Source organism: Augochlora pura, chromosome 3, assembly GCF_028453695.1.
Source record: "Augochlora pura isolate Apur16 chromosome 3, APUR_v2.2.1, whole genome shotgun sequence".
NCBI classification, from domain to species: domain Eukaryota; kingdom Metazoa; phylum Arthropoda; class Insecta; order Hymenoptera; family Halictidae; genus Augochlora; species Augochlora pura.
Genome location: NC_135774.1, coordinates 3,779,051 through 3,805,128, shown reverse-complemented (window position 1 = coordinate 3,805,128; position 26,078 = coordinate 3,779,051). Strand labels below are relative to the sequence as shown.

The 26,078-nt window shown below is 37.0% G+C and overlaps 2 protein-coding genes across 2 annotated transcripts; one reads left to right on the top strand and one right to left on the bottom strand.

Moving 5' to 3' along the window:
• Positions 1-2,836: 2,836 nt before the first annotated feature.
• Positions 2,837-13,750, top strand: LOC144467793 (insulin-like growth factor 2). The gene is made up of 3 exons (XM_078176742.1): positions 2,837-3,568; positions 9,790-10,042; positions 12,221-13,750. The coding sequence occupies exons 1-3, from the start codon at positions 3,243-3,245 to the stop codon at positions 12,272-12,274; spliced, it is 633 nt and encodes a 210-aa protein (XP_078032868.1). The 5' UTR covers positions 2,837-3,242; the 3' UTR covers positions 12,275-13,750.
• A 6,848-nt stretch (positions 13,751-20,598) lies between these two features.
• On the bottom strand, positions 20,599-24,090 carry LOC144468076 (uncharacterized). Its single transcript, XM_078177226.1, has 3 exons — positions 23,859-24,090; positions 21,720-22,027; positions 20,599-20,787 (listed from the first exon to the last, which is right to left on the bottom strand). Exons 1-3 carry the CDS (start codon positions 24,088-24,090, stop codon positions 20,599-20,601), a joined length of 729 nt encoding a protein of 242 aa, XP_078033352.1.
• Between the last annotated feature and the right edge of the window lie 1,988 nt (positions 24,091-26,078).

The window sequence follows — 26,078 nt, the reverse complement described above, 5'->3', positions numbered from 1 at the left end:
CGGCTTCTAAAAAACGCGTTCTCCGTAACCGCGTATTGTCTCGCGTGGACAATAGTTCAAGGAAAATTAGATTCCGAAAATTACGTTGAAGGTAAGACAATGTTCTTCGAACGACTGTACTTCGACGTCTAAACGTTAACTCTTTGTACTCGAAGCCATTTTAACTGTCAAATTGAAGCAACTTTTTTCTGACTTCTAGTATTTCTATTTTATGTGGCAAAGTTCACTTTGTGCACGCGAAGTTGATTCTTGTGACTCATATTAGCGCAGTTTCATTACCTAACAATTGTTTTCATTTAACTGTGTTAACACTGTACCAACTGGTAGCTTATAAATCGGCTTTTTACACAGTCAGGTAGTCTTTGAATCGGTTGCCATGGCAACCAATAATTTGCTATCTATTACTAAGGTATTAATATAATTTTTTAAATATTAGATATTTTTCGCGATGAATGAAATAAATAAAATAGATAAAATAAATATTGCTTAATGCCAATGTTAGGAAAATATAAAAATGTTTACGGCCGAATGTTTACGGTCGGTATGTGTTAATATGAAAATGATTATGAAACGTGATGTACTTCAGTGGTACCTCAGAGTCATCAGTCGAGTGAAAAGGGTTAACTTTCGACGCTCGTAATTAGTTAACACAATATAAAGTGCTTTTAAATAAGTGGAACGTTTATTTTGGAACTGGTGTGAGCTTAAGTAAACTTTCTAATAAGTAATCTTTTTATTTGTAACTAGTTAATATTTACTATCTTAGAAAATGTCAAGGCTTTGTTCGATTTAAAATTTACTGATTCAAAATGAAGCATACTACTCCTATTTTGTTTCTTGTTATTATTTAGAAACAAAATATTCAAAATAATCATTATAAATATATTTTTCTGCACTGTACATATGTGTATATGTGCATATGTTACTAAAGTAAACATGTTACCGATAATATACGAAAAGTCGGTATTACATATAATTTCCAGATATTGTATATAATTCCTAGGCATCGTATATAATTCGTAAGAATTTTATATAACTCTTAGGTATTGCATAGAATGCTTAGACATTGTATATAATGCCCGGCAATTTTAGGCAATGTATGAAACATGAGAACTGTTACATACTTTCCCTGGGCACTGTATACATATAATATTTAGTCCTTGAATGCCTTTCTACAGAATGACAAATGCTACTCGGGCAAAGTATGAAAAAAGCTCCTGATTATAGGAGCAATTATTAGGAGCGATTTAGGAACGATTATTATAGCAATTATATAATTGCCTAAAAACGGCCATTATATACAATGTCTAAGTATTCTATAAAACGTCGAATGTCAAACTTTACCTGTAATATATATACACATCGTACGCAGTTAAAAGGATAAAGAAGACTTTAACTCTTCACGATCACGATTTCGATTGATATCGAAGCAATAAAATTCCTGTGCTCTAATAACCATAAACAGAAGCAACACTTTACCTACCGATCATTTTGCCATAAAAATTTAGCTCAATGTTAAATTCTCCTTTCTATTTCAATTTGATTTACTTTACTAATCGCGAAAGCTACGTAATATTTGAAAAATTATACAATAGTATTACAGCTTACAGTAGCACAATCTGTGTCTAAAAACACATTTACCTCAATGATAGATATCAAATTTATTAATAACCATAACAACCGATTCACACGCTACCAATCGAGATAAAAAGCCGATTTATAGGCTATAGATTGGTAAAGTGTAAATTACATCAGACACCGACGGTCGACTTGAAAATAAGTTAAACCGCTGCAGACAATGGACTCGACTGAAACAAATCCATTCCCGAAAGTGCAATTGAACTGTAATGAAGCGGCTGCATGCGTGCCGTGAAAATCGATCCACTCGCTGACGACAGGTAAGTCGATCCCACCGTGGTGCCAGCGATCGGCGTACCGTCCTGACTCATCGAAAAGCGATCCGCGTGCTCGATGGACATTCTATCGGGCAATGAAATGAAAATTCGCTCGCCAAACGGGGTTCCGTCGAGGTCGTTTAACCGAGAAACTCTCTCTCGATACCTGGTTTCTATAACGGAGTGGAAAACGCGTAATCAAATCGGTATAAAATGCGGTAATCGTTGCACTGCGATGAACTCGACGAGGAGGAAAGGGCCGTAACGGGAGTCGATCGGACCGCCGGAGACTACTGAAACGATCCATGCATCGTGTCTCGTTCGATATCGCTGTTACGTTATCGGAATTGGTGCGATCGCCGGAAAGAAACGAGGGTAGGAGGTCGGCCGATCGACTGCCGGTCGGTGTGTATCAGCTGAAAAATACGCTGATGATAGTCACTGTGATTAATCGGCGGCCGCGATAGGGCCCGCCGTCTTCTTCGAAATCGATCGGTCATCGCTTTGCTCACTCGCGGACCGAAGGCGCCTCGCAGCGAGGCGATCGCGGAAAGATGCGTGAAGTTCGTCCGAAAGGGCGAGGTGAGACACACGGATGTCCACCGCCGGCATCACGAGAAATTCTGTCTCTGGAAAGCAGAGTAGGCGAGAGAGCGCTTAGCTCTGATATCCGGGCGTCGTCGGTTCTTCTGTACCAAGTGTCGAGATGAAATGAGAAAGAGATCGAGAGATCTCTGTCCGCGCTGCGGCTTCCCCTCTGCGTGGATCGCACACGAGAGGCCGTCTACCACCAGCAGCCAGCCTGCTGACCTCTCTCTCTCCGGCCGCGCTCGCCCCTTCCCGGCTTCCCTTCTTCCTCCACCGCCTACTCCCCAGTCGTTTCTTCCCCTCTACCGATCTGTCTTCTTATCGTTCCTCTCCTCTAATCCGTGAAATCTGGAACAAGAACCGCGTGGCGAAGCAAGCCGGTACCAGTGGCACCGAGGAACTCGGTACCAGCGGAGGTCTCTTCAGGAACGTCTCTCTCCGACGCTCTTCAGTCGACCGCGCGCACCCTAACCACCTGGTTAGCAAGCCTTGTCTGCTCGGAGCAACAACCACGGAGAGACAGTGACAGTAGCTGGCCGGCGCTGGATTCGCTAACTCCACGAAGAACCTTCGGAGAGCGCATCCGTGGAAATTAATCGGGATAGCTGGAGGAGCTACCGTGGACGACCGACGAAGACACGTGGCGGTCAGCCAGAGAATGCCGCAGGATCGACCGTGATCGGATAATCGAACAGTTCAGACAGCCAGAAGGTATTCGAGAGTGTCGGTTAGTGTCGGTTAGAGATCAACGACGTCGAGATGACGAGAACAGACGCCACCATGAGACGCGGCAGAGCCAAGGCGATGGTCATGCTCGGCCTGGTCCTTCTCACGCTGCTCCACTCCGTGATCACCGTTCCATACAAGCGATCGTTGCTGAGGCTGTGCTCGAAGAACCTCAGCGATGCCCTGTACCTCGTCTGCAAGGGTCGCGGATACAACGAGCCGTTCTCCTACAGCGCCGAGGACGAGCCGCAGGACCCGACTGCGCCGGGACTAGCGGAAGAGTGTTGCTACCGCATGTGCTCCTACACCCAGCTGGAACAGTACTGCAAGTCGAACAAAACGATTCCTGCGGACGTCGTGTGAGTGGATGTTAGTTCTGCCTTTTTTTCTATCGTTTATTCTCCACCTGACCGACCTGTTGCCGCCTCTGAATCTCGACGGGCGCCGCGCCCCGACGGCGACGGACCCGTTTCCATCGCCGCGATCCAGTGGACTCGTTCGTTGACTCGGTATGTTAGGATCACGGTGCTGGGTGGTGATCGTCCGGTTAGTTTAGCTAGTCGATCGGTAGTGGTTCGGCAACGTGTCGTCGCTTTTTTTTTTCTTTCGAGTCGCGTCTTCCGTACGCTGTTCGCAATCGGACACCCGGTAGCGCACAGGCCAGACGTCCGATTCGGCCGATACGCGCTAATCCGCGCTTCCATTACGCAAAGTTCGCGTCGCCGATTGTTCCGCGGTTTTTTTCCATTCGCACGTAGTCTGCAATTACCAGTAACGAGATTCGTTAGAAAAAGGATTGGAAACGTTGCGTAATGGGATTTGAATGCGGTTGTGGGGATCTCGCTGCTGGGACAGTCTTAGATGATAGAAGCTGTTCTCGAGGTTTCAGGAGGGAAGACACGAATGTTAGCATCGCTGAGTAGGCTCGAAGCGGTTGCAGAAGAATAATGTCTTGCAGGAGGCTAGATAAGGCTTTGGAAAACTTGTAGTTGTTTCGTGTAGATGATATGGTCTATTTACACCGTGGATAGCTCAGTTATTTTTCTCGTTCGAAGTGCTTTAATATGTTAGATGGGCGAATAAATTCGTAAAGATTCTATTTTATAACAACCCGTGTGTTAATTAGCAAAGTGAGTAAGCCGTTCGAAACCTGCGTTTTCGACGTCCCCTATACCTCGCTTCTCCTCGAGATCGTTATTACGAAGGTTATCCGGTGTGAGGCGTGTCCTTTGGGTCAAATTTGCCTTTTTCGAACATTACGAACCATTTTTGGGCAGCAGACCTGGGTTGCTTTTTCACCTCGATGCAAAACAAAGGACAGTAGACGTCGAAAATGCTGATATTTGCCTCGGATGTTCCATTTCTATCTCTGAAAAATCGTAGAAATTTAAATTATTCGGAAAGGCGAATACAGCAGTTTTGTAGAGCTAAAAGATATCCTTCGAACAGCTCACTTTGGTAATTAATGCACAAGTCGTTATAAAACAAAAACAAAAACTCTACGAATTCATTTTGTCGACCAAATATCTTCAGTAAATCTTCTTAAATTGCCTTCCAGCTTAGAATGAAAACAAATTTAGAAAGAGGAGACGAGACAATTCCAGCCTTGCAATTTGTTTCTATAGTTGTATATATTTTCCAATTTTGTAGTCGTATAGCAGATAATTTGTGACCATAAAACCGAGTCGCAAGTCGCCAGGATTTTGTAAAGCGATCCGTTGTCATGTTTCTCTCGACAATATTGCCATTGTTTCCTTTGTTTTTTTATTAATTATTTCGCTATTCTAACTAGATCTACCAATTTTTGCAAACAAACACTTTCTAAATTACAAAAATTATCGGAGTGCGCCTTAATAATTGAAAGACGTACATTGTATAGGTCAAATCTATAGGTTACCGCATTATGAATTTACTCGCTAATTCAATAGAAGCCGGTTTAAATGAACATGCTTGTTGTAGTCCTCATTGGTCGAGGACACGAAGTGCAAAGTTAACATTCTGGAGCAGTTAATTTTTAATTTTATACTCATTACTTTCAATTTCGTGCTGATTTCTGATTAAATTTAGTGGATTTGGTAGACTTTGTTTAAGATTCAGTTTACTAGCAAGCTTCGATATAGCTCTTCTAACCCTTTCTTTTATAATACGAGAGCAATTTTACTGGTGCCTCAGTGTCACTATTCGAATGGAAAGGGTTAAATTTTACCCCTTTACCATTAACATTTAAATATCAAAAGAAGGCTTGCCAAATAGCAGATATAAATTCTCTATTTGACACAGGAATTTATTAGTAAGAAAATTAGTAGTCTATATAGCTGTAAAACAGAACCTAGTTCACGGGGCTTACTATAGGAATACTATAGCCTCTCCTACTATTATCAACAATCAGTTCTACTCCTAGCTTTTCTAGACGTCGAGGACTCTGCAAGGCTATTTAGGATTCCGTCCACTAACGTACAAGCTTCACGCGCACTTCTCCTAATTAGCTAAATGCCAGACAATACTATAAACAATAAAACACCTAGCTCCATTCTCGACAGTTAGTTTCATGCGTCGGACACCTGTTTGTGGCAGCGAAAGTGTCATAAGACTGCAAACCGGACAAATAAAACATAGAAAGAACCAACAAACTCTCTTTCTCTCAGATCGTATTAACAGAGAGAGGCTATAGTATAGTCATATTATTCAAACTAAACACTATATCATGAAAAGTATCCATAACGACAATTACTCTATCCGTAGAGCAGGCTAATTATACCGCACTTCCTAGTATGTATTACTTTCCTAACCGCGACTAAAAAGCCACTTCCACACGAAGTTAGATCAAGGATCTAACAAACTAACAACACGCTTGCCTCGACGTAAATGCACAGACTGCTTTATTTTAGCCAAAGGGCGATATTTATATCGTCGTCTAGCCTGTAGAGCTCCTTTCATGGGGTTAAGGTCCCGAAACAACGCGGTGTTATCTTGTCCTCATCTTATTTCAAAGTAGTTCCGTCGTAGCCGAAAAAATATGTGTCCAGGGTCCACGGTTTACCAATGATTCGTCCTAAAGATGATTTACAGCGAGATGCCTGATGGCGTGGTCAGAGGTGTAACTAGTGGTGCAAAATACGTTGATCCAGAGCGTCTCAGGAGCAGGTTTACGTCTCGCTTTCCGAAAGCAGCTATTTACGCGTCGATGTCTCGAGCCGCGGCCGATGAGTTGATCCCACAATCAACAAGTTGTTATTCTTTCGTTCTCCTCGATAGAAGAGAATCGTGGTCGGCGGAGTGGACTTTTACCTCGTCGATAGTAGGTGGTTTACACCAGAGAGCGTGTTATTAGCGGCGACGCGAGTTATAATTGCGGTAAGCAGGGCTCCGGCTGGTCGCGACGACGAGACGCGTGAAAACCGGAACAACTCGTGGCGAGAACGCGCGCGAGGAGGAATCGGCCCCGAGACGCGCGCGAGCTTTATCGGCGCCGCGACGATAATCTTTGTCACTTTTCCTAAAGTTCACGGTTGCGCGTACTGGCCCCAGCAGGGAGGTTAGTCCGAAGTACTAGGACGATCCCGTTCCGCACCGGCTATCTCTTCTCGCCTCGTTTTTTTCTCCTTTCTATCCTCCTTTCGCGAGCGCGAGCCGCGATTCGCGAGCTGAACCGACGTCGACGATCGAAGAGGACCGTCGCGACGCGGCCAGACGTTTCTTTCTCTGCTCGGTGCTACTCTTTCCGCGGTATCGGGCCCGCTCTCCAGGGTTGTTTACTGGCGATACCGGCCGAAACGCAACGATGATACACGTGAATCAGGCTCAAACATTTGTGATTCCGATGGTCTTTTCGGTGAAAACATCAACAACCGCGACCACGTCGATAAACCGAACGTCGCTTTCGATCCTTAATTTTTTATATCTTCGCTCTGGATTCATCGATTTCATTTAAATTTTTCTGGCTCAGATCAAATTGATAATTCATATATTTAAATTGTATATTTTATATATTATTTAAATGATATATTTTAAATATTATTCAAATGTGCTTTGAAATTTGTAGTTATAATAGTGTTCGAATACTTTTGGAAGTGACCATACATTGCCAATAACCTTTTCTTAAATTGATCCAAGTGACGTGAATTTTTCTGTTAATCCGACTAGTTTACTAGGGAATAACTAAACATATCCCTTTTTAGATTGCAATTGTTCGATATTCTAAAAAAGTTTAATAAACATGGTGTTTCTTCAACTTTTTTATCGAATCCTATAGCAAAAATTTGAAAACACTGTGTTGTAGATCCTAATAGTTTAAATATACACTCACTAAAAACTCCATCAAAATCAACTGACCTTTTAACACAACCTATAAAAAAATAAAGATTTCGTGAATAATAGATTTGTCTCCATTTTTGACACTTTCGACCAACAGCTGTCAGAAACCCGTAATTTTTAAATCTTTCTCAACCTGTATATCTTCATCTTGGATTCAGCGATTTTATTTAAATCTTCCTGGTACAGATAACAAAATTAAAATTTTAAGAGTATTTTCAATTTCTCCTCTTATTCTAAGCAATAACGAAATTATAAAATGAACTATTTTATTAATTGTACAGCAAAATAATTCCTTTAACATCTCAAGAAACATCAAACAAATTCAGTACGCTTTTAAAAAAGTTATCGCGTTTTAAAAGACGATCGAATACTTTTTTCCCAGGGGTTGTACGCAGAGCTATTTACATCTTCCAATTGATAGATACATTAGGAATTAGAGAAATCGTTTGCTCTAATTTTATTGAGCAAAATACCGCAGCGAAGCTTACATCCGCAGCAAACGTACGCTCGGAGTAAAGCGTACATCCGTTGTAAATCGTACACCCACAATAATAGGTCTTGTGCCACGATATTCGGCATCGGTCTGTCAAGTTGTCAGTTAGAAAAAATTGCTCTCAAGCGTTGCACGGGCTTCTTAAAATCAACAGATTGCAATCACTTTTACAGCGCGACGCATGCCATAAAAATATGTAAAACATTACCCAATTGAAAAAAATATAAAAATGTATCAAATTTTCACGCCATATTTATACGATTTATAAAGTTAAGTTTAAAAGTTAAAAACTAAACTTTTGAAAATTTTGATTACTAATCTTCTATCTTTATTATTTAATAATATATTTCAAGAGGTATATTTTATACAGTTCTAGGGTTTGTTTATAGTATATACTTTAATTTTTGCAACTTGTATGTCTAAATTTATTTATACGGGGATGAACAGTCACGTGTAAAACTATTGTAGATATAATTTGTTACCTTAATTAATTAATGCATCTGAAGAAAATTTTTAAAATTAGATTGCACTTTTCCTTGACTTTTATTATTTATTTACGTCGCTTACGGTTATTATTCGCGTTGTTTCCACTTATTATTTACATCGTTTCTGGAGAATATGCTAACTGGTTTCATTTAATTATTATATAATTTATATAAATCACAAATTAGGCGAATCTGGCATAGCTGAAAGGAATAACTTTCTAGCGACGTCCTATTCGGCGCGGCCGCTGCAGATCTTCTCTCATTACGCAGTCTGCGACGATCATTTTTAATAGACGTCCTTGGTTGGTGACATAACGCGTCCTGCAGCGTTGGAACGCGCTCCGCGGCGGAAGCTTCGAAAGCTTTAGAAAGTGACGCCGAGCTGCATTCGGTGAACTCGTCGATCGAATCTGTCGTTTCCGCGCTAGCTTGCCGGGACGTTCTCGCATTCGAACGCAACCTTTGCGTCGCGATTTCGCGAAAGCCTGTTGGCGTCTTTCGAGCGATCAGTCATTTCGTTTATGCAATAGATTATATAATCGATAACGCGGCGTGTTCGCAGTTAGTCGTCGCAGGATCGTTATTATTTCGAGTGATGATAGTCAACAACAACAAGTGTATTACAAAATGCTCGAATCGCGTGACATAACGATCTAGGTAATCATAATCAATCACTGACAGCCGCAGAATAAATCTTAGAACGCGCGTCAACAATCCCATCGGTCTCTGCTTCTGCAAACCCGATGCACTCGGAATTGTGATATTCTCGAAATAGCAGTCTTGAAATAGTAGTTTGGATATAGCAGTTTTGTAATAATAATTTTGAATTAGCAATTTCGAAATAGCAGTTTCGATGTGGTCATTTTAAAAGAGCACTTTCGATATTGTACTTTTGAAATAGCAGTTTCAATATAATAATTTTTAAATAGTAACTTTGAAACAACAATTTTGAAACGGCAATTTTGAAATAGCAATTTCTAAATAGCAAGTTTGAAATAGCAATTTTTAAATCGCAAGTTTACAATAGCAGTATCGAAATAGCAGTTGCGATATAGCAATTTTGAAATGGTAGTTTCGAAATAACAGTTTTGAAACAACAATTTCGAAATAACAGTTTTGAAACAACAATTTCGAAACATCAATTTCGAAACAGCAATTTCAAAGTATCAATTGAACAGCGATCGAGTCCAGGATCGCGTCCGAGTAAACCAGAGTGCGGCAACCCTTTCATTTCGTGAACCAGCAATAGACGTCGTACTGATTGGATCCTGCTTGTGCGTTTTTTCAGAAAGAAGGCGGACTGGATAGGAAATTCAGTGTATCCCTCCGTGAGGCCGGGAACGTCGTCGGAGGAAAGGTCGAGGTCCGACATCGACTACGTCGCCGGCACAATTAAGTATAAGACCCACGGGCTGAAGGGCGCACGGAGAAAGGGAAACAACTTCGACAGGGATGATGCCTTCGGCTGCGATGAGAGGAACTCTGTGAGAAGACATCGCGGGTGTCGGCCTCGACGGCAGAAGCATCGTCGTCACGGCAAGGTAATTATCTTGTTCGAGGATTACGCATTAGTTATCTTTATTTATTACGCTTTAGTTATATTTAGTATTACGCTTTAGTTATATTTATATCAGTTTGTATTTGAGGCAATTTTACGATTTTTCTCTCGCGACCTATCTCGTACTGGTTTAGCTAAATTATTTCTGAGTTGACATGATATTGCCCTTTTGATTAGGTTGTAATTAGGCTGTGGATTGTATGGGCTGTTTAGAACAATGATTAGGTGAAAAATACGGTTCTTAAGACGTCCAAGGAGGACGATTTTTGTATTGTGAACTTTATTGAAGTTGTTTGCGAATTATAAACGTTCATTTGATTACATATTAACATACTGTACAATAAAATAAATAATATATGATAAAGTAAAATATAGTAGCTTGAACTGATTTAATGACGGATTTAACGAATTTGACGAATTTAGAGAGTTTAACAAACTTAACAAGTGCAATGTATTTAACGAATTTAAAGAATTTAACGAATTTGATAAACCTGACAAAAACAAATTTAACGAATTTAATTATTATAAAGTTACAATTTCAAACATTTTTATATTATGTGCGAGTAATTGAAATAATTGAAAGAAGAAAGACACTCATATCTGACTTACGTATCTTGCGATTAATTTATACAATATTTACTTAAATAGAAATCCGCGATCTAGATATCTTTCCATAATTGCAGTTTAATAGCCTTGCTCTTTTATGTCTTTATTACCGTGGTATTATTATTTAATAATCAAGCGGCGAACCTTTGTGAGCAGAAATATAACGGAATATACAATATTTAGCATTATTTATCATTTTATTAATCACTCTTCTACAAGCTATTTTTTAAAGAAATTATTCCAGATTTGTTAGATTCTCTATAGAACTTAATTGGGAAATCGAAATTAATTATTTGAAATTAAATAGTCAAGTAACAATATTTATAATCTGGATCTAACTAGATTCAAGCCACGACATTATAATAATTCACCTTCCTCTGAATTCTTTTGTAGTCTGGAAAGAACTAGAAAATTCTCTATTGCAAACGTAGAATAATGATGCAGTGAATTTTGTAAATAATTGCAATTAATTGCACTTTGAAAATTGGCATACGACATAAATATTTAAACATCTGCAGTCTAATAATTACTTTTTGCTTCTCTTTCTTCGTTTCCCAGTTGTCTAAAAATAATTCTGCTCGTTTTTATCGATATCCTTCCGTGATATCATTGTTTTGCAATTATTCTTCGCAGCCCTTTCGTTAATTCTTCCTGTTAGTTGAAAGCCTCGACTTGAGACACTTCCACCTTGACCTCTTTACTGCTACACAATTATTCTTCACTTGCGCCGTTAATTAGCTCGACGTTCGGTGCCGTTAAGCAAGTCTTCTATTGTCATCTAATATCAATTGCACCATGTCCAATTTGTATCGCGAACTAGAGTCGTACAAAGCGATAATTCCCATTTGTGAGAACGCTGTTTATGTTTCTTCTTTGTAAACGTTTCATTTAAACTTTTAAATTCGATCAACTTAATTTTATCGTATTTAGTTTTTAAAATAGAATACATATATAGTAAATACAATACATATACCATATATATTATTATTATAAATCAACTACAGAACATTAAAAACATTCAATAAATTCACATCATTGCATTGCCCATAGCTCTTTAAAATAATTAAAAAAAAACTAAACGTTTCGCAACCCAGTCTACTAAAAATGAAACTCTAAAAAGCGCGAAATAGTTGCAAAATTCTATTATCTAGTAGAAACAATTTCCTCGCGATCATGCGAGCGAACTTTAACACGTTCCGTGCCACGTGTACCGCCGGTGGTGCATGCTTACATGCTTATTTAATACGCTAAAAACTTAGTACAAAATAATTAATTTCCACCATAAAAATGTTCGTAATAATTTTGTTTTTATATACTATTAATTAATAACCTAATAATTACATCTAACGTAGCGAGTTTTAGTCAAAATATCAAAAAGCTAGAGCGAAGAGTCGAGTGAAAACAGCTCAGCATGGAACGTGTTAATCGATATTTGCAGATTCATCTGTTTCCGCTGATCTCCTCGATCCCTGACTCAGCGTCGCGATCACCTATGCGCGTAACGTCACAGAAGTCAAACCGATATTGAACTCGACCTCTTCTTTTATCGTTTCAGCCATCGGAAGCAGCGTTGGCCGATAGATCTCCGAGGGCACAGGGGTTCCACTAAAAAAAACCTAGGCAAGCTAGGGGGGACGTTCCCATCGCGTCACGGAGTGTCATCGTCGCTTGTCGTCATTCTTCGGCACCCCTCTCTGTCTCTATCTCTCTCCCTCTCTCTCTCTCTCTCTCTCTCTCTCTCTCTCTCCCCGTCTCTCTGAAACTTTGCTTAACTACCAGCGCATCGAGAGATCCCGAAGATGAAACGATCGAAGAGGGAGCGGTGTAGGAATGCCGGTCAAGATCAAGAGAGTCGGAAGTGGATGCAAGCGAGCAATCAATCAATAAGACGTCTAGTCCCATGGAACAGTGATAATTGGTCGTTATATTAACGGGCAGACGGACAGTCTCGAGGCTGCTCGATGTCGCTCTCCCCTCGAAACGCTTGGGATAAAAGGCGAGGAACTAGAAGACGTAGAACAAGAGCTCGGAGACAAGAAACAAGAAGTCAAAGAGGTGGAAGAATGGAGGAGGAGAAAGAAGGAGAAGAACGAAGGAGAGGAACCAAAGAGAAGAATGAAGTAGAAAAGTGAAGCATATGAGCGAGGAAGAAAAATGAAGGGGAAGAACGAAGGAAAAGAGTGAAGGGAAAGAACGAAGGAGAAGAATAAAGGAACAGAACAAAATAAAAGAACAAAGGAGAAGAACGAAGCTGAAGAACAAGAAAAAGAACGAAGGAGAAGAAGACGAAGAACGAGAAGAGCGAAGCAGAGGAGCGAAAAAATTTAGGACAATTTTCTAGACCGCCAGGCGGCGGCAGAGACGCGGTCCCCGCAAAACCGCCGGTCTCTTAACGAATTCTCTGACCGTTCTAGATATTTTTTTATTGGCCGAAACCGCACGAGCTCGTTGCGCCGTGTTTTCGCGACAGGATCGAACCGCCGGAACGGCGTTCGAGCGATCCGGGCCAGATATTAGTCGCGTGATCTCCTAGAGAAAGACTTAACGAGTGTTATATATGTATATGTGTGTATATGTATATACCATTGTATCGATATTTTTTGTTTCTTTTACTAATTTTTTTACTTGTACATAATTCCCTGAATGTCTGTATATATAGCCGGTTCGATTAGAGTTGTAGAGACGACGATTAGGTTAGATAGACAGAGAAACGCGAAACGAGCGAGAGGACCTCTCTTCCGGTTGCCGGTGGTGACTTTTGGCTCCTTCGTCGAACAAATGATCTCACTAGTATTAAATCGAACGAATTCTATTTTTGTAATTGCGATCGCCGCCGAGCGAACTAGTCACTAAGGACAATGGTCGAGAGGCATCGAGCGAAATCGGATCGTTGGCACGCGTCCGGCGTCCGCCGCGATTCGCCGTTGTTCATTGTAAATAGGACCCGCATCCGCGTAGCACACACTTTGTACAGATCGTGTAAGTTCCGTTATTTTTTTTTTATCCGCGAGCGACGCGCTTTTGAACAATCGCTGTAACCTGTATTCAACGTCTGTTTAACACGATAAAGCGAGTATTTATACCAGTACGGTGTTCTGTGTCTTCTTCTTGTTCCTCCCCTTTGCATCCCAGGCCGCGATCATGGCGGTCCGCGCGCCGTACACGTGGCGGTTCTTGCGTAACAGACGACCAGCGATGGGATCAACGCTTCCGATCGCTTCTATATTCCTTTGGCTGGAATTCCATTCAGCCCGACGAATCTCGGAGCCGCTTCGAGGAATAGAACGATTGCGTTCACGTGGACGAGGGACCCGGCACCTGACGGCGGCCATCTTTTCGCTCAAGAAACGGATTGCGGTTGATTTGGTTAGCTGTGAATTAATTGAAGGTGATCTCTGAAGTATTCGAGAGGAGATCGGTCGTGGGAAATTAATGGAAGGTGATTAAATTACCTTTGAACGCGATTAAGCGCGTTTAAATGCGGATTCCACGAGACAAAGAGGCAACTCGTTTTGTTTGTTTACGTGGCCAGCGGCAGTCCGAACAGATAAAAATTGTATAAATAAACTGTTTATCGGCGTCGGACCAACGGAGCGCATAAAAATAAACATTGCTGGTGATTTATGATAAACGATCGGTTTTATTAATGTTACATTGTATTGCTAACGCGATTTGAGCCGCAGCCGCGCGCGGGGCGAGTTTATATAATAATACGTCGAGGCGCGGATATTTTTTCGTGGCTTTTTGCTTTCTCATAGAAAATCATGTTTGTCTGTTAGGTATGCGGTGGAAATCTTGTTTACATATTTCTGGGAAAATAATGCGGCGATAAAATGTTTCTGTTCGACGTTGCATGAACGATAGTCACTGATATTTATAGGAAGATATGATTCCACGAAACAGAGCTAGTGGTTCTTACAAAAACATCGTTTAATCGTTTATGTTTGTTTGTCCGGCTGCCGATGTTTGTGCAAACTGCGACCTCAGGAGTTTGTTCTAAAGGCGTTAGAATCAAAAAGATATTTAATTATTTTAGCAGATTATTCACGGTAAGAATATATGTATAACAAATCGGATCATTTGATGATATTTTGTGATTACTTTTGCAGCTGATAGTAATCGTTAATCCATTAATTGTTGCTATAATAAATTAGCAATCGTGATTTTATTTGGCAGACTGTAATCATTAGTAATCGTACTTGTAATCGCGGACATTCGTCATTATCATTCGATTAACTTATCTTTCCCGCTAAGATTTATTCTAAAAACTGTTCAGGATTATTATTAAATATTTCATTTTAAATCAAGCAAATTTTTCATGTAATCATAATAAAAAATGTAATCATTACATGACTGATTACTCTGTTAATTATGACCAACGATTACGTTTGTTATGATTACGTAAGTGACTCATTAACTACGATTATTTAAGTTATTCATTAACCACGATTACATGAGTTATTATTCGTTATTATTTAACTTATTCAATAATCATGATTACGTGAGTTATTTATTAAGTTATAGCACAGTTACTTCAATTAGTCATTAATCATTATTGCGGAAGTTATTTATTAATCATGATTACTTAACTTATTCGGTATTTGTGATTATTTAACTTATTTGTTACTCATGATTACTTACCTTATTCATTAAATATGATTGCTTAAGTTATTTATTAACCAAAATTACTTAAGTTACGTTTAAGTAATCATGATTATTTAACTCGTTCAATAATCATAATTACTTGACTTATTCATTAATTATGATTGCTCAAATTATTCAACAAGCACGATAGCTTAACTTATTCATCAATCATAATTACTTAAATTATTCTTAATCACAATTACTTCACTTATTCATTAATCACGATTACTCAACTTACTCAGTTATCAAAATTCCTTCATTTATTCATTAATCATGACAGCTGAAGTTATTTATTAATCACGATTACCTAATTACTTAATCATCGTAATCGTTAATCATGAACACTGTATTTTTCATGTTTCAATCCTACAAGCTTTCTTCGCAGCAGTTTCTCGCAGCAAGATGTTTCTCCGTCTGCAATTTTTCTTGCTGAACTAATTTCCAAGCTTCTTTCGGCGAAGCTGGTTCCTGGACGTGCATCTTCTGGCAGATTGAATTATTAACCGGTCACGTTGGCACGAACGTGTCGTACGATAGCCGTACACGAGGACAATGATAGAATCTTCGCCTTTTCAGCCGGCAATCAGTAGAAAGACACGTTAGATCTAGGAGAATTCAGGCTTTATTAAAGAATTCCGTGACCAGTGTTCCGAAATTGTTTGTTATTAAGGGCTTTGATCAAACGCTTCGCAAAACACTGCCCATCTTTCTACTTCTGTTCTTCCAGTCTAGTACAGTTTCAGACTTTCTGTATTACGCAAATTTCATTCAAGCCTCGAGGTAGTTATAAATAATTAATTCGGAGATAAAATTATTATATATTATTTAATTATTTCTACTTGAAATGCATTTTTACTAAAGGTATGGCGTATTTCCCTGTAATATCGTTTTCTTTAATTTGTTTTACGTAGTACTCTTGTTTGCCGTACTTTCTCATCGTTTTGCATTAATTTTATATTATTTAATTGCTTCCGCCTGAAATGCATTTTCATTAAAACCGTGGCGTATTTTCTTGCAATATGTAATATAATATTCATAGTATAAATCTTGTTATTTACATGTATTATAATATTTATAGTTTAATATAATAGTTCTTGCTTTTGTTTACTATACTTTGTCATCGTTTTACATTAATTCCATATTATCCAATTATTTCCGCTCGAAATGCATTTTCAGTAAAGCCTTGGAGAATTTTCTTATAATATCGTTTTCTTTACTTTGTGTTACGTAGTACTGTTGTTTACTATACTTTGTCATCGTTTTGCATTATCGTCTCCAGAAGCATCTATCTGTAATTATACCTGCAATGCAACAATATTTTCCCTCCATTTAAACGAAGAAAAAATGATATTTTTTCAATGATGCTAATTTGTATACTTGTGTAACTAGACTTCTTCTTGCTTCCTGCGACATAAATGCTATAGTGTCAGCAATTAGTCATTGATATTCTGAAGATGTTTATGTGTTTTTAATCGTGTATGACAGATAAATGTATTTGAACATCCTCTAAAATGTAGTATTTTTTTCGTAACAATCGTTGAAACAATATTATTCTATTTCTCATTCCTGGCATTATTAAAATTAGAAGAAAATGTACTGGTCGTCTAATAAACCATTACTATTATCTATAATCAAAACTGAAATCATTTATTTAGCCAGTTTTCGAAAAGTTTAAAAGGTTATGTCAAGATAATATTAAACAAATTTAATTCAACTTTCTTTTTACTATATGTTCGTAAATAAATACTTTATTATTGATCTCTCTATAGTAGTCATTTCATTATTCTTATTCACTTCTAAATGTTATAAGATATAAAATAAAAAATAGAAACTGAAATCTTTTATTCAGTTGTCAAAAGTTTCAAAGACGTATCAGTAAAAATCGACTAAAAATCATGTAAGAAATTTGTCGCAGAACAAAATCAATTACTGCGTCGCTCCGATAGTTATAAATTATATCCCCGTGAATGCGCATTCGCATAAATAACTGTACCGCTCCAAAACATGAGTCATTCAGAGATGAGTTTCAAAGACAATTTGCTGTCGATCGAAGCGGAATTCGTCGTTTCCTAAAATAAAGTTCGCAAATACGGACGCGCAAACAGTTTTAAGAGCTTGCGCAACTGTTGTCAATCGCAGATATATGTTCAATGGTTATTTAAAGCTATTTCAAAAAGTGGAAACCCGACGGTAGGTAGTCCGTCACCATACGATCTCTATTTCTGGGACAACGTTTCGTTGGACTCCAGCCAGCTCGATTCGATCCCATCACTCCCTTACAAGCAGACTATTACTTTGACAGCCATTAACCGCTGCACACGGTTCGCTTGTAAATTGGATGATAGTAGCAAACCCACTACGGGACATCGTCTCTCGCGATTCTCCGTACGAGTGCAGTTTCAGCTTAAAGATAATGCTGCTGGATTAGCGGAGAATCGAGCCGCGCGTGTCTCCTTCGACCGGAAGCGCCATCTTTGCCTTGATTTCCTTGTTCCTAGTCCCATTTATGCTTTGATTTCGCAATCTACTCGTTCATTCATGACTGCAATTTAATGTACATTCGACCGGATTGCATCGCGTTTGGATATTCTCGCTTCCATGATTTTAAGTTTAACTATGCTTTAATCTTTTCTTAACGACAGGTCGATTTATATACAAATATATGTGTAGGGTCAAAATTTGCGAAGTGTTTTATCGTGTCTATATTTTTCTTGGACGTCGTATAGCTTCTGATTTATATTGTGGTAACGAAGACATAAATTTTGTTTATTTAAAATTTTTTAATTTTTATTTTATTCTGTATTTTATTCACGATTTTTATTATTTCGCGAAGGTGAAAATATTAATTTCATTTACTTACAGTCTTGTAAATGTTTATTTTATTCTATACTTTTAGTATTTTTCTTTTCATTCGTTTTATTCTTTATTTTTCTCTGCTTTCTTATTTCATTATTTTTTTCTTATTTGTCGGATATGCTGAAGAAGATAATGTTGTAATATACACAATGTACTATATGCTGTACTGTAATATGTACTTTTAATTTAACGAGACATGTATATACACTATACATATATATTTTTAAATGAGATTACACGTCCTGTAATACCACGATCTTTGCATAGCCTTGAGCAAGAAAAATCATATAACATCTAGAAGTAGACAGAAATTATGAAATGACTATTACAGAGAGTTCGGCAATAAAAAGTTTATTTACGAAAATAATATAATAAAAAGAAAGTTGAATTAAATTTGTTTAAGTAATTAACTTATTTATTACGAGTCAGCGGATTAGTCTTGATCTCAGCTATCATGGTATAGTAATAGAAATATATAAACCCACTTAAAAAAATCATCATTAACATTAATATTTGTTAGTATCATTAACCATAACAAATATATTGCTTTGTAACATGATTAATGAGACACCTAGTATATTCGCACACGATTTTACATGTACATTTTGCTCTAAATTCTAGTTCTAACCGGGTCAGATTGTACACTGGCGAGAATCCTTATAGACTCAAAGTAACTTTACACTTTTAGTGATATTTAAACAAAAACTACGAAAAGAAATTATATTTGTATATTTCTATTTATTATTATTACTAATATCGAAATATACAAATGTAACTTCTTTTCTTAGTTTTTGCTTAAATATCTGTAGAAAATGTAAATGTTGTTTTATTGAATTTATAATTATTTATAGCACTTTAGGTGGTTACTTTTAATTAAGTCACTTTATATATTTAAAAGAAACTTAACAAAATACCGTATTTGTACATTTCTGTACTAGAAATAATGGAAATATTTCTATATTTCTATATTTCTATATTTCTATATTTCTATATTTCTATATTTCTATATTTCTATATTTCTATATTTCTATATTTCTATATTTCTATATTTCTATATTTCTATTAGGATAACAAATTAGATCGGTCCGTTTTCAAAAGATAGCTCTAACTATTATGACTGTTTCTTAGTAACAACTGATTTCAATTGTTTCTGAGAGATTAGATATCTGCCAATAACATTCAGTTTATATTGCTTTGAGTTTCATTTAATACACCTGTTTTTTACTCTGTTGAAWATGTCAAGTTTTGTGTTAACTAAGCAGCATTTGCGGGAGATTTCAGTTTTCTGCTTTAATTGGAAGAAAAGTGCAGCTGAAGCACATCGAATGCTTAGTCAAGTCTATGGTGACAATGCTCCAACTGATAAATCATGTAGGGAATGGTTTCGACGCTTTAAGAATGGTGATTTTAGCGTTAAAGACAAGCCTTGCTCTGGGCAGCCAAAAAATTTGAAGACAAACAATTAGAGGCATTACTCGATGAAGATCCGAGTCAAACTCAAGAGGAGCTTGCARCATCAKKRGGAGTTATCCAACAAGCAATTTCCGTACGATTGAAATCCATGGGAATGATTCACAAGCAAGGCAATTGGGTACGATCGGAGACATGACAAAGTCATTCTCCTCCATGATAACGCTCGGCCTCATGTCACAAAAGTTGTGAAAAATTATTTGGAAACGCTCAAGTGGGATATTTTACCGCACCCGCCGTACTCGCCGGACATTGTTCCTTCTGATTACTGGTTGTTCCGGCAGATGCAGCACGATTGGCAGGTCACAGATTCACTTCTTTCGCAGAAATCGAAAATTGGTTTGTAACTTGGATCGCCTCAAAAGACGAGATATTTTTTTTCAGATGGAATTCGAAAATTGCCTGAGAGGTGGGGAAAAGTAGTAAACAGCGATGGACAATACTTTGATTAATCTGTTAATTCATTTTGTTCTTGAAATAAATGCATTTGCCACCACGAAAGAACATTCCGAACTAATTTGTACTCCCAATATATTTTTATATTTCTATATTTTTATATTTCTATATTTCTACAACAGTGATAATAGAAAATAAAAATATACAAATGCAATATCTTGTTAATTATTCGTTTACGTATCTATAACAATTGTAATAATTATTTCTAAATTTCAGCCTTTCTGAATTTCAGTCACATGGACTCGGGATAAGTCTCGATTGACTTCAGCTCGAGATTAAAAAACACTTGAACACGAAACTCAATATTTCCACTTTTATATTTTCGAAAACAATAAGACAATGAAGTACAAGATACAACTTAATATAAGATAAGTACACTGTATCGGCCATAACAGCTTCTATAAATTGATTGGCAGTTATTGGCAGTGGTAATTCTCGGGTACCTAATACTGTTAGCAACAATACTGTTAGCAACAATACTGTTAACAACAATACTGTTAGTCAATATCATATGCATGGGATTACGCTTGGATTGTCCATGCACTGCGTCACGTTTGAACAGCATTTCGCGATGAAGTCAACGATCTTCTGGGTTGTGTATTTCGAGTTCCTGGGCAATCGTTCGTTGATCTCTTTGTGAATTTCTTCTAGCTCCTCTGGTGACAATTCATAGCCGAGAAGTTTATCAGTGTTTACCTGGAAAAGTCAATGTTTAATAAATTAATGTGATTATAAAAATATTGTATTTCTATGTTTTTTATTCTTTATTATTATTGGTGTAGAAATATCGAACTATAGAAATATCGAACTATAGAAATATAGAAATATAGAAATATAGAAATATAGAAATATAGAAATATAGAAATATAGAAATATAGAAATATAGAAATATAGAAATATAGAAATATAGAAATATAGAAAAATAGAAATATAGAAATATAGAAATATAGAAATATAGAAATATAGAAATATAGAAATATAGAAATATAGAAATATAGAAATATAGAAATATAGAAATATAAAAATATAGAAATATAGAAATATAGAAATATAGAAATATAGAAATATAGAAATATAGAAATATAGAAATATAGAAATATAGAAATATAGAAATATAGAAATATAGAAATATAGAAATATAGAAATGTAGAAATATAGAAATATATTCAACTATAAAACTTTAAAATATATACTACTATAAAACTATAAAATATATTCGACTATAAAGCTATAAAATATATACAACAATGAATTGTTTATTTTTTCTACTTCATCTATTTTGTTTATTTTATTTAACGCAGAAGGTATCTAATATTTCAAAAGAACCTTTTGCGATGAACATTTATATTTTTATTAATTTATAATTGTATTACATTATTATAATAACACAATAATACGGTAGTTATTTTATCGTTGTGTTATATTATATGTATATTAATATAACAGATTATATTATATGTATATACATATATATAAATTATTATGTAATCTAAGATATAGAAGATTATATAATAACACCTCAATAACAGATAGCAAATTATTGGTTGCCTTGACATAACCTTAACAAGCTAAAAATCAATTTACGAACTAGAAGTAAAGTGTTAAAACATCTATGTATAGTTCCTTACAGTATGCATCCTATAGATTCCTACAGGACCGTATGGTACCGGCCATGATCCGGCGCTAGGCATGACTCGTTCCGCGAACGTTTGGGACCCGCTATTGTCTTCGAAATCGAACAATGGTGTATCGAGCTCGATGTTGTGATACTCGTTCCCCGTTTCCTCTTCGATTTCAGGCGTCGGTCTCATGCCAGGATACGGCCTCATGCCGGGATACGGGCTCATGCCTGGGTACAGCCCCATGCCGGAATACATGCCCCATTGCCGCTTCTGCTGCGGCACGTGCGACTCCTCCGATGGCACCTCTGACGCATCTAGAAGACAAAATCAGTCCTTGTTCAATAACCTCCGCTGAATTATTCGCGGACAGTGCAAAAAAAGTTCTGTACACAAACGGTCACGTGCCGATTTTTTCAGGTCGTTGCAAGTTTGCATGCGACCCGGAATCGGCTATCGGCTTACGTTGCTGATAAAAAGAAAAGAAACTTCGAGATCAATGACGTGGTCGGAAAAAATGATTTTTGACCTTCTCGCGATAGTACGCGGAACTTGATACAATGCCGGAAGTTTTAGCACGGCCCTGCAAGTAGTCAGTGAACTACTTCTACTTTTGTCACAAGCGTTATCTTAGTTCGTCTGGTTTTTTTTTAACCCTTGGTCGATCTCTGGGGTTGACGGCGAGCGCACGAGACTTTCATCGCAGCGTGTAAATTTTTTATTTATTGCTACGTTTTATTGCAGGGTGTGGATTTTCAATTTATTGCTGCGTTTTATTGTAGCGTGTAAATTCTTAATTTATTGCTGCGTGTAAATGGACACTAAGTCATCAAGGTTGTGTATTATATAATTTATAGTATATATTACGAGATTCCTTAGCGCCGCATCCGTTCCTAATGTCAATTTGACACTAGTTTCAAGTTTCAGAGTATACTGTTCTGCTGTATTTAGCAAATTGATCTGATTGTCGGTCTTTTACTTTTTCAACGCGAAGTATGTGTGCATTTATTGTATTAATAATAGATTGGAATTTATTCAAATGTATATTTTAGAAAAATGAGCTGCATATATACAATTTTCAGTGAAGTATGTTTCATTATTAGAGAATATAAACAATATTCTTGCTGTTGGATTTTTTGCGTGTTGCATATTCGTTGCGTATTATGTATAGAAGTTGTATTGTTGTCGGAATTGCATGTTCTTGTCAGAATTGCATGTATTGTCAAAATTTGCTTGAATTTGTCAGCGAAGAGTGAAGTACTTTGATTTTGTTTGCAGCATGGAAAGAATATCAAGAATTTCAACAATTTTTAATGCATTGCCGACGAAGCACGCAGATGATGTCGCAATTGGAGTAAATTTAAATATGCTACAGTTAAATTGTGTAATTTTGGAAGGTTATTTCCTGAGTTTAAATTTTGTCAGACAAAAGGCACGAATTTTCACTTGAGAATTTAGCAAAAAGTGTTATAGTTTGTTGCCACTTAAATTATATACAGAACCTAGTATATAGAAATATTATGTATAGCTCAATATCAATAATCATTTGCTTAAAAAGTTAATAAAATCAATAGAGGTTAAAAATTTAATATCTTAAAAATATATAAAATTAGTTGCTCATAAAAGTTGATGAACGTGTGCAAATATTATATTTGTATAACATGTACATGTAATATAATATAATAAAAAAATAATATAACATAATTATTTTTTTGTATACAATACAACATTGTATATTATTATATTAGATTATACGTAGTATACGATATTAAATACACGTTTATGTATTATATTTCGCTTTGTCCACAATATTGAATATATTAATTAGTTACAATTTTACGAATTTTTTTAGTATCCATGCAAGTGCATGTACAGAGAGTGGTTCATGCAAATTATGCATCTTTTTTTCAATTAGATTATTAATACTAAAACTGCTGATACAAGTCGCAAGAATCAATTTCATAAGCACAAAATGCGCTGCATCGCATAAAACGAAAATAGTATGAACCACAGAAATGATACTAAATTTGCAGTCAAAATAGCTTCGACCGGAAAGGGTTAAGCACAGATCGTAACAAGCATCACAAACGTTGAACAAATAGCGCGTAACGAAAACATAATCTCAACCAATAACGATCGTAAACTCACCGAACTTCAGCTTCCTTTCCATGTCGACAAGACCCGGCATGTAGCTCGATCTCTTGATTCTCGACATTGCCGGTCCCCCCTTGCAATTATTGATCATCACATTCCTGGCCATTTTCATGCACGTGAAGGCCTGCCGCGACTCTTGCACTTCCCCGGGTGCAGCAACCGCGAAAGCTGTGAGCAGCGCGACGGCGAAAAGCTTGACGCGGATTATTTGCCGGACCCGATGCATCGTCGACCCGCCACTTCAACGAAAAGGAGGTTAATTGCTATTTACGCGGCTGCCGTCCAAGATGCCGATCGGCTCTGGTCCTTGGGGATAACTCGAGCCGCGGACCAGTCCCTAGCACTTTTTAATCCCGCCGTTATCCACCTGGACGTGTCGCGGACTCGTTTCTGCAATCGCATCTGTTTACGCGGCCGCCACGTTCCGCCGCGGGGATCGCTTGTCGATGCGATACCGTCATCAAGGAAATGCTGCGGGGTCAGAATTCGCGGACAGGTGAAAATCAGCGTTCGTCGGTCCCAGTGACGCGACCGGATGCGCACCTGGTCACGTATCGGGATGAGGAATTCGAGTCTCCGCGGGCGAACGCTGGCTTGGAATGCCGAGATTGCTGTTGCAGACGTTCGCCGGGACCGGTTACCTAATCTATCGAAGATTCCTGCGTCATTTTATTGAATTTGGAACGTCAATGTTACATTCAGTTCGTATGTCGTCTTATATCTTTGAAGAATTCTTGGAAAGAGTCATTGAGACTTTGCGTTTCGGAGTTAACCCTTTGCAGTCAAGTGGCGTCTCTGAGACAGCGAGCTAGATTATTGTATTAGGGTGTCCCATAAGTTCTTTCCGCGCCATGCTATGTATGAGCTCGAGAATATGCTGGATGAAAATCTGCGATATTGTGTGCGCGAGATAGTGGATACCACTAACAATGAAATTCTGAAGTTCGTTGCCGCGAACTTGTATCGTTAACCCTTTCGTTATGACGGTCCGATTCGATGGAGTGATACCACGGACTGGGAACAAATACAGTCTATAATACATTCAATAATATATTATATGTGCCCATACAGTCAATAATTATATTATATGTGCCCATAATTATGAAAGTGGTCTAAGTCAAAATTAAAAAAAAATGAGTTTATCAGTTATTTTACACCACATTATTTTAAACTATATTTATTCAATGTAATTTTTACGATATCGTCAAAAATAAACCGTTAGATACATTTTCGAAGAGATATAAGAAATACATTTTCGATAAAGCGAATGTCGCAGACGGATTTTGTTTCAACGAAATCACTAGAAGAGTGAACAACAAGAAGGGGAAAAATACCGCGGGCGAATCTGTCTATTGGCTGCGAATACAATAGACGAGATTCGTGAAAAGTGAATCATATAAAATGTTCTATAAAACTTTTTTAGATGCTTCTTAGATCTGAATTCCACGTTTTGGATCTTTCGCCTAAAAGAGGAAGACCCAAAATGTACGGAAATATTAAGCTACTTCCTTTATACACCACCACAAGGCCAGTATCGGAAGAAAAACATAAAGATATTATGTGTTTACTACCATACATTCCTCCAGTTTTTCAGGAACATTTGAAAAATCTTAAAAACTCGAAATTATGATTAAAATGGATTACTTTTTAAAAATGATTAATAAATGTTTATGAATTATTTCGTTAAAGTTGTTACACCACTTTCAAAATAAACGGCTCAAATAAAAATCACAATTTTTTATTACTTTAAGTCAATTATAGGACATTCAGTTAATTTTGAAAATTGTATTGTATTGTATTGTATCGTATTGTATCGTATTGTATTGTATTGTATTGTATTGTATTGTACTGTACTGTATTGTATTGTATTGTATTGTATTGTATTGTATTTGTTATTTTAGAAATTTTACAACCATTCAGTGACATTACTAAATTATTAACTAAGAAATTTTTAAATATATCATACTCAATTGCATTATTAATTACTGAAGTAAATTATTAAAATTAAATCTTATATCCGATATCCAAACGTTACATTATTTAATCATTTTATTAAAGTTAAACTCCTTTATCTGAACATTTACTTTTACAATATAATATCCAATAATACAGTATCTATTATACTATTAATACATATTATATACTATACAATAATATAGTATCCAATATTATATAATTATTTAAGTAATTACAATAATTTATCAAATGTAAAAT

Bases quoted from the DNA above. Each gene is read 5' to 3' on its own strand.
- LOC144467793 (XM_078176742.1), top strand. From the start codon at position 3,243: ATGACGAGAACAGACGCCACCATGAGACGCGGCAGAGCCAAGGCGATG. The intron at 3,569-9,789 runs GTGAGTGGATGT...GCGTTTTTTCAG, and splicing joins ACGATTCCTGCGGACGTCGT to AAAGAAGGCGGACTGGATAG. The intron at 10,043-12,220 runs GTAATTATCTTG...TTATCGTTTCAG, and splicing joins AGCATCGTCGTCACGGCAAG to CCATCGGAAGCAGCGTTGGC.
- LOC144468076 (XM_078177226.1), bottom strand. From the start codon at position 24,090: ATGCATCGGGTCCGGCAAATAATCCGCGTCAAGCTTTTCGCCGTCGCG. The intron at 22,028-23,858 runs GTGAGTTTACGA...TTTGTCTTCTAG, and splicing joins GGAAAGGAAGCTGAAGTTCG to ATGCGTCAGAGGTGCCATCG. The intron at 20,788-21,719 runs GTAAGGAACTAT...TGACTTTTCCAG, and splicing joins GAATCTATAGGATGCATACT to GTAAACACTGATAAACTTCT.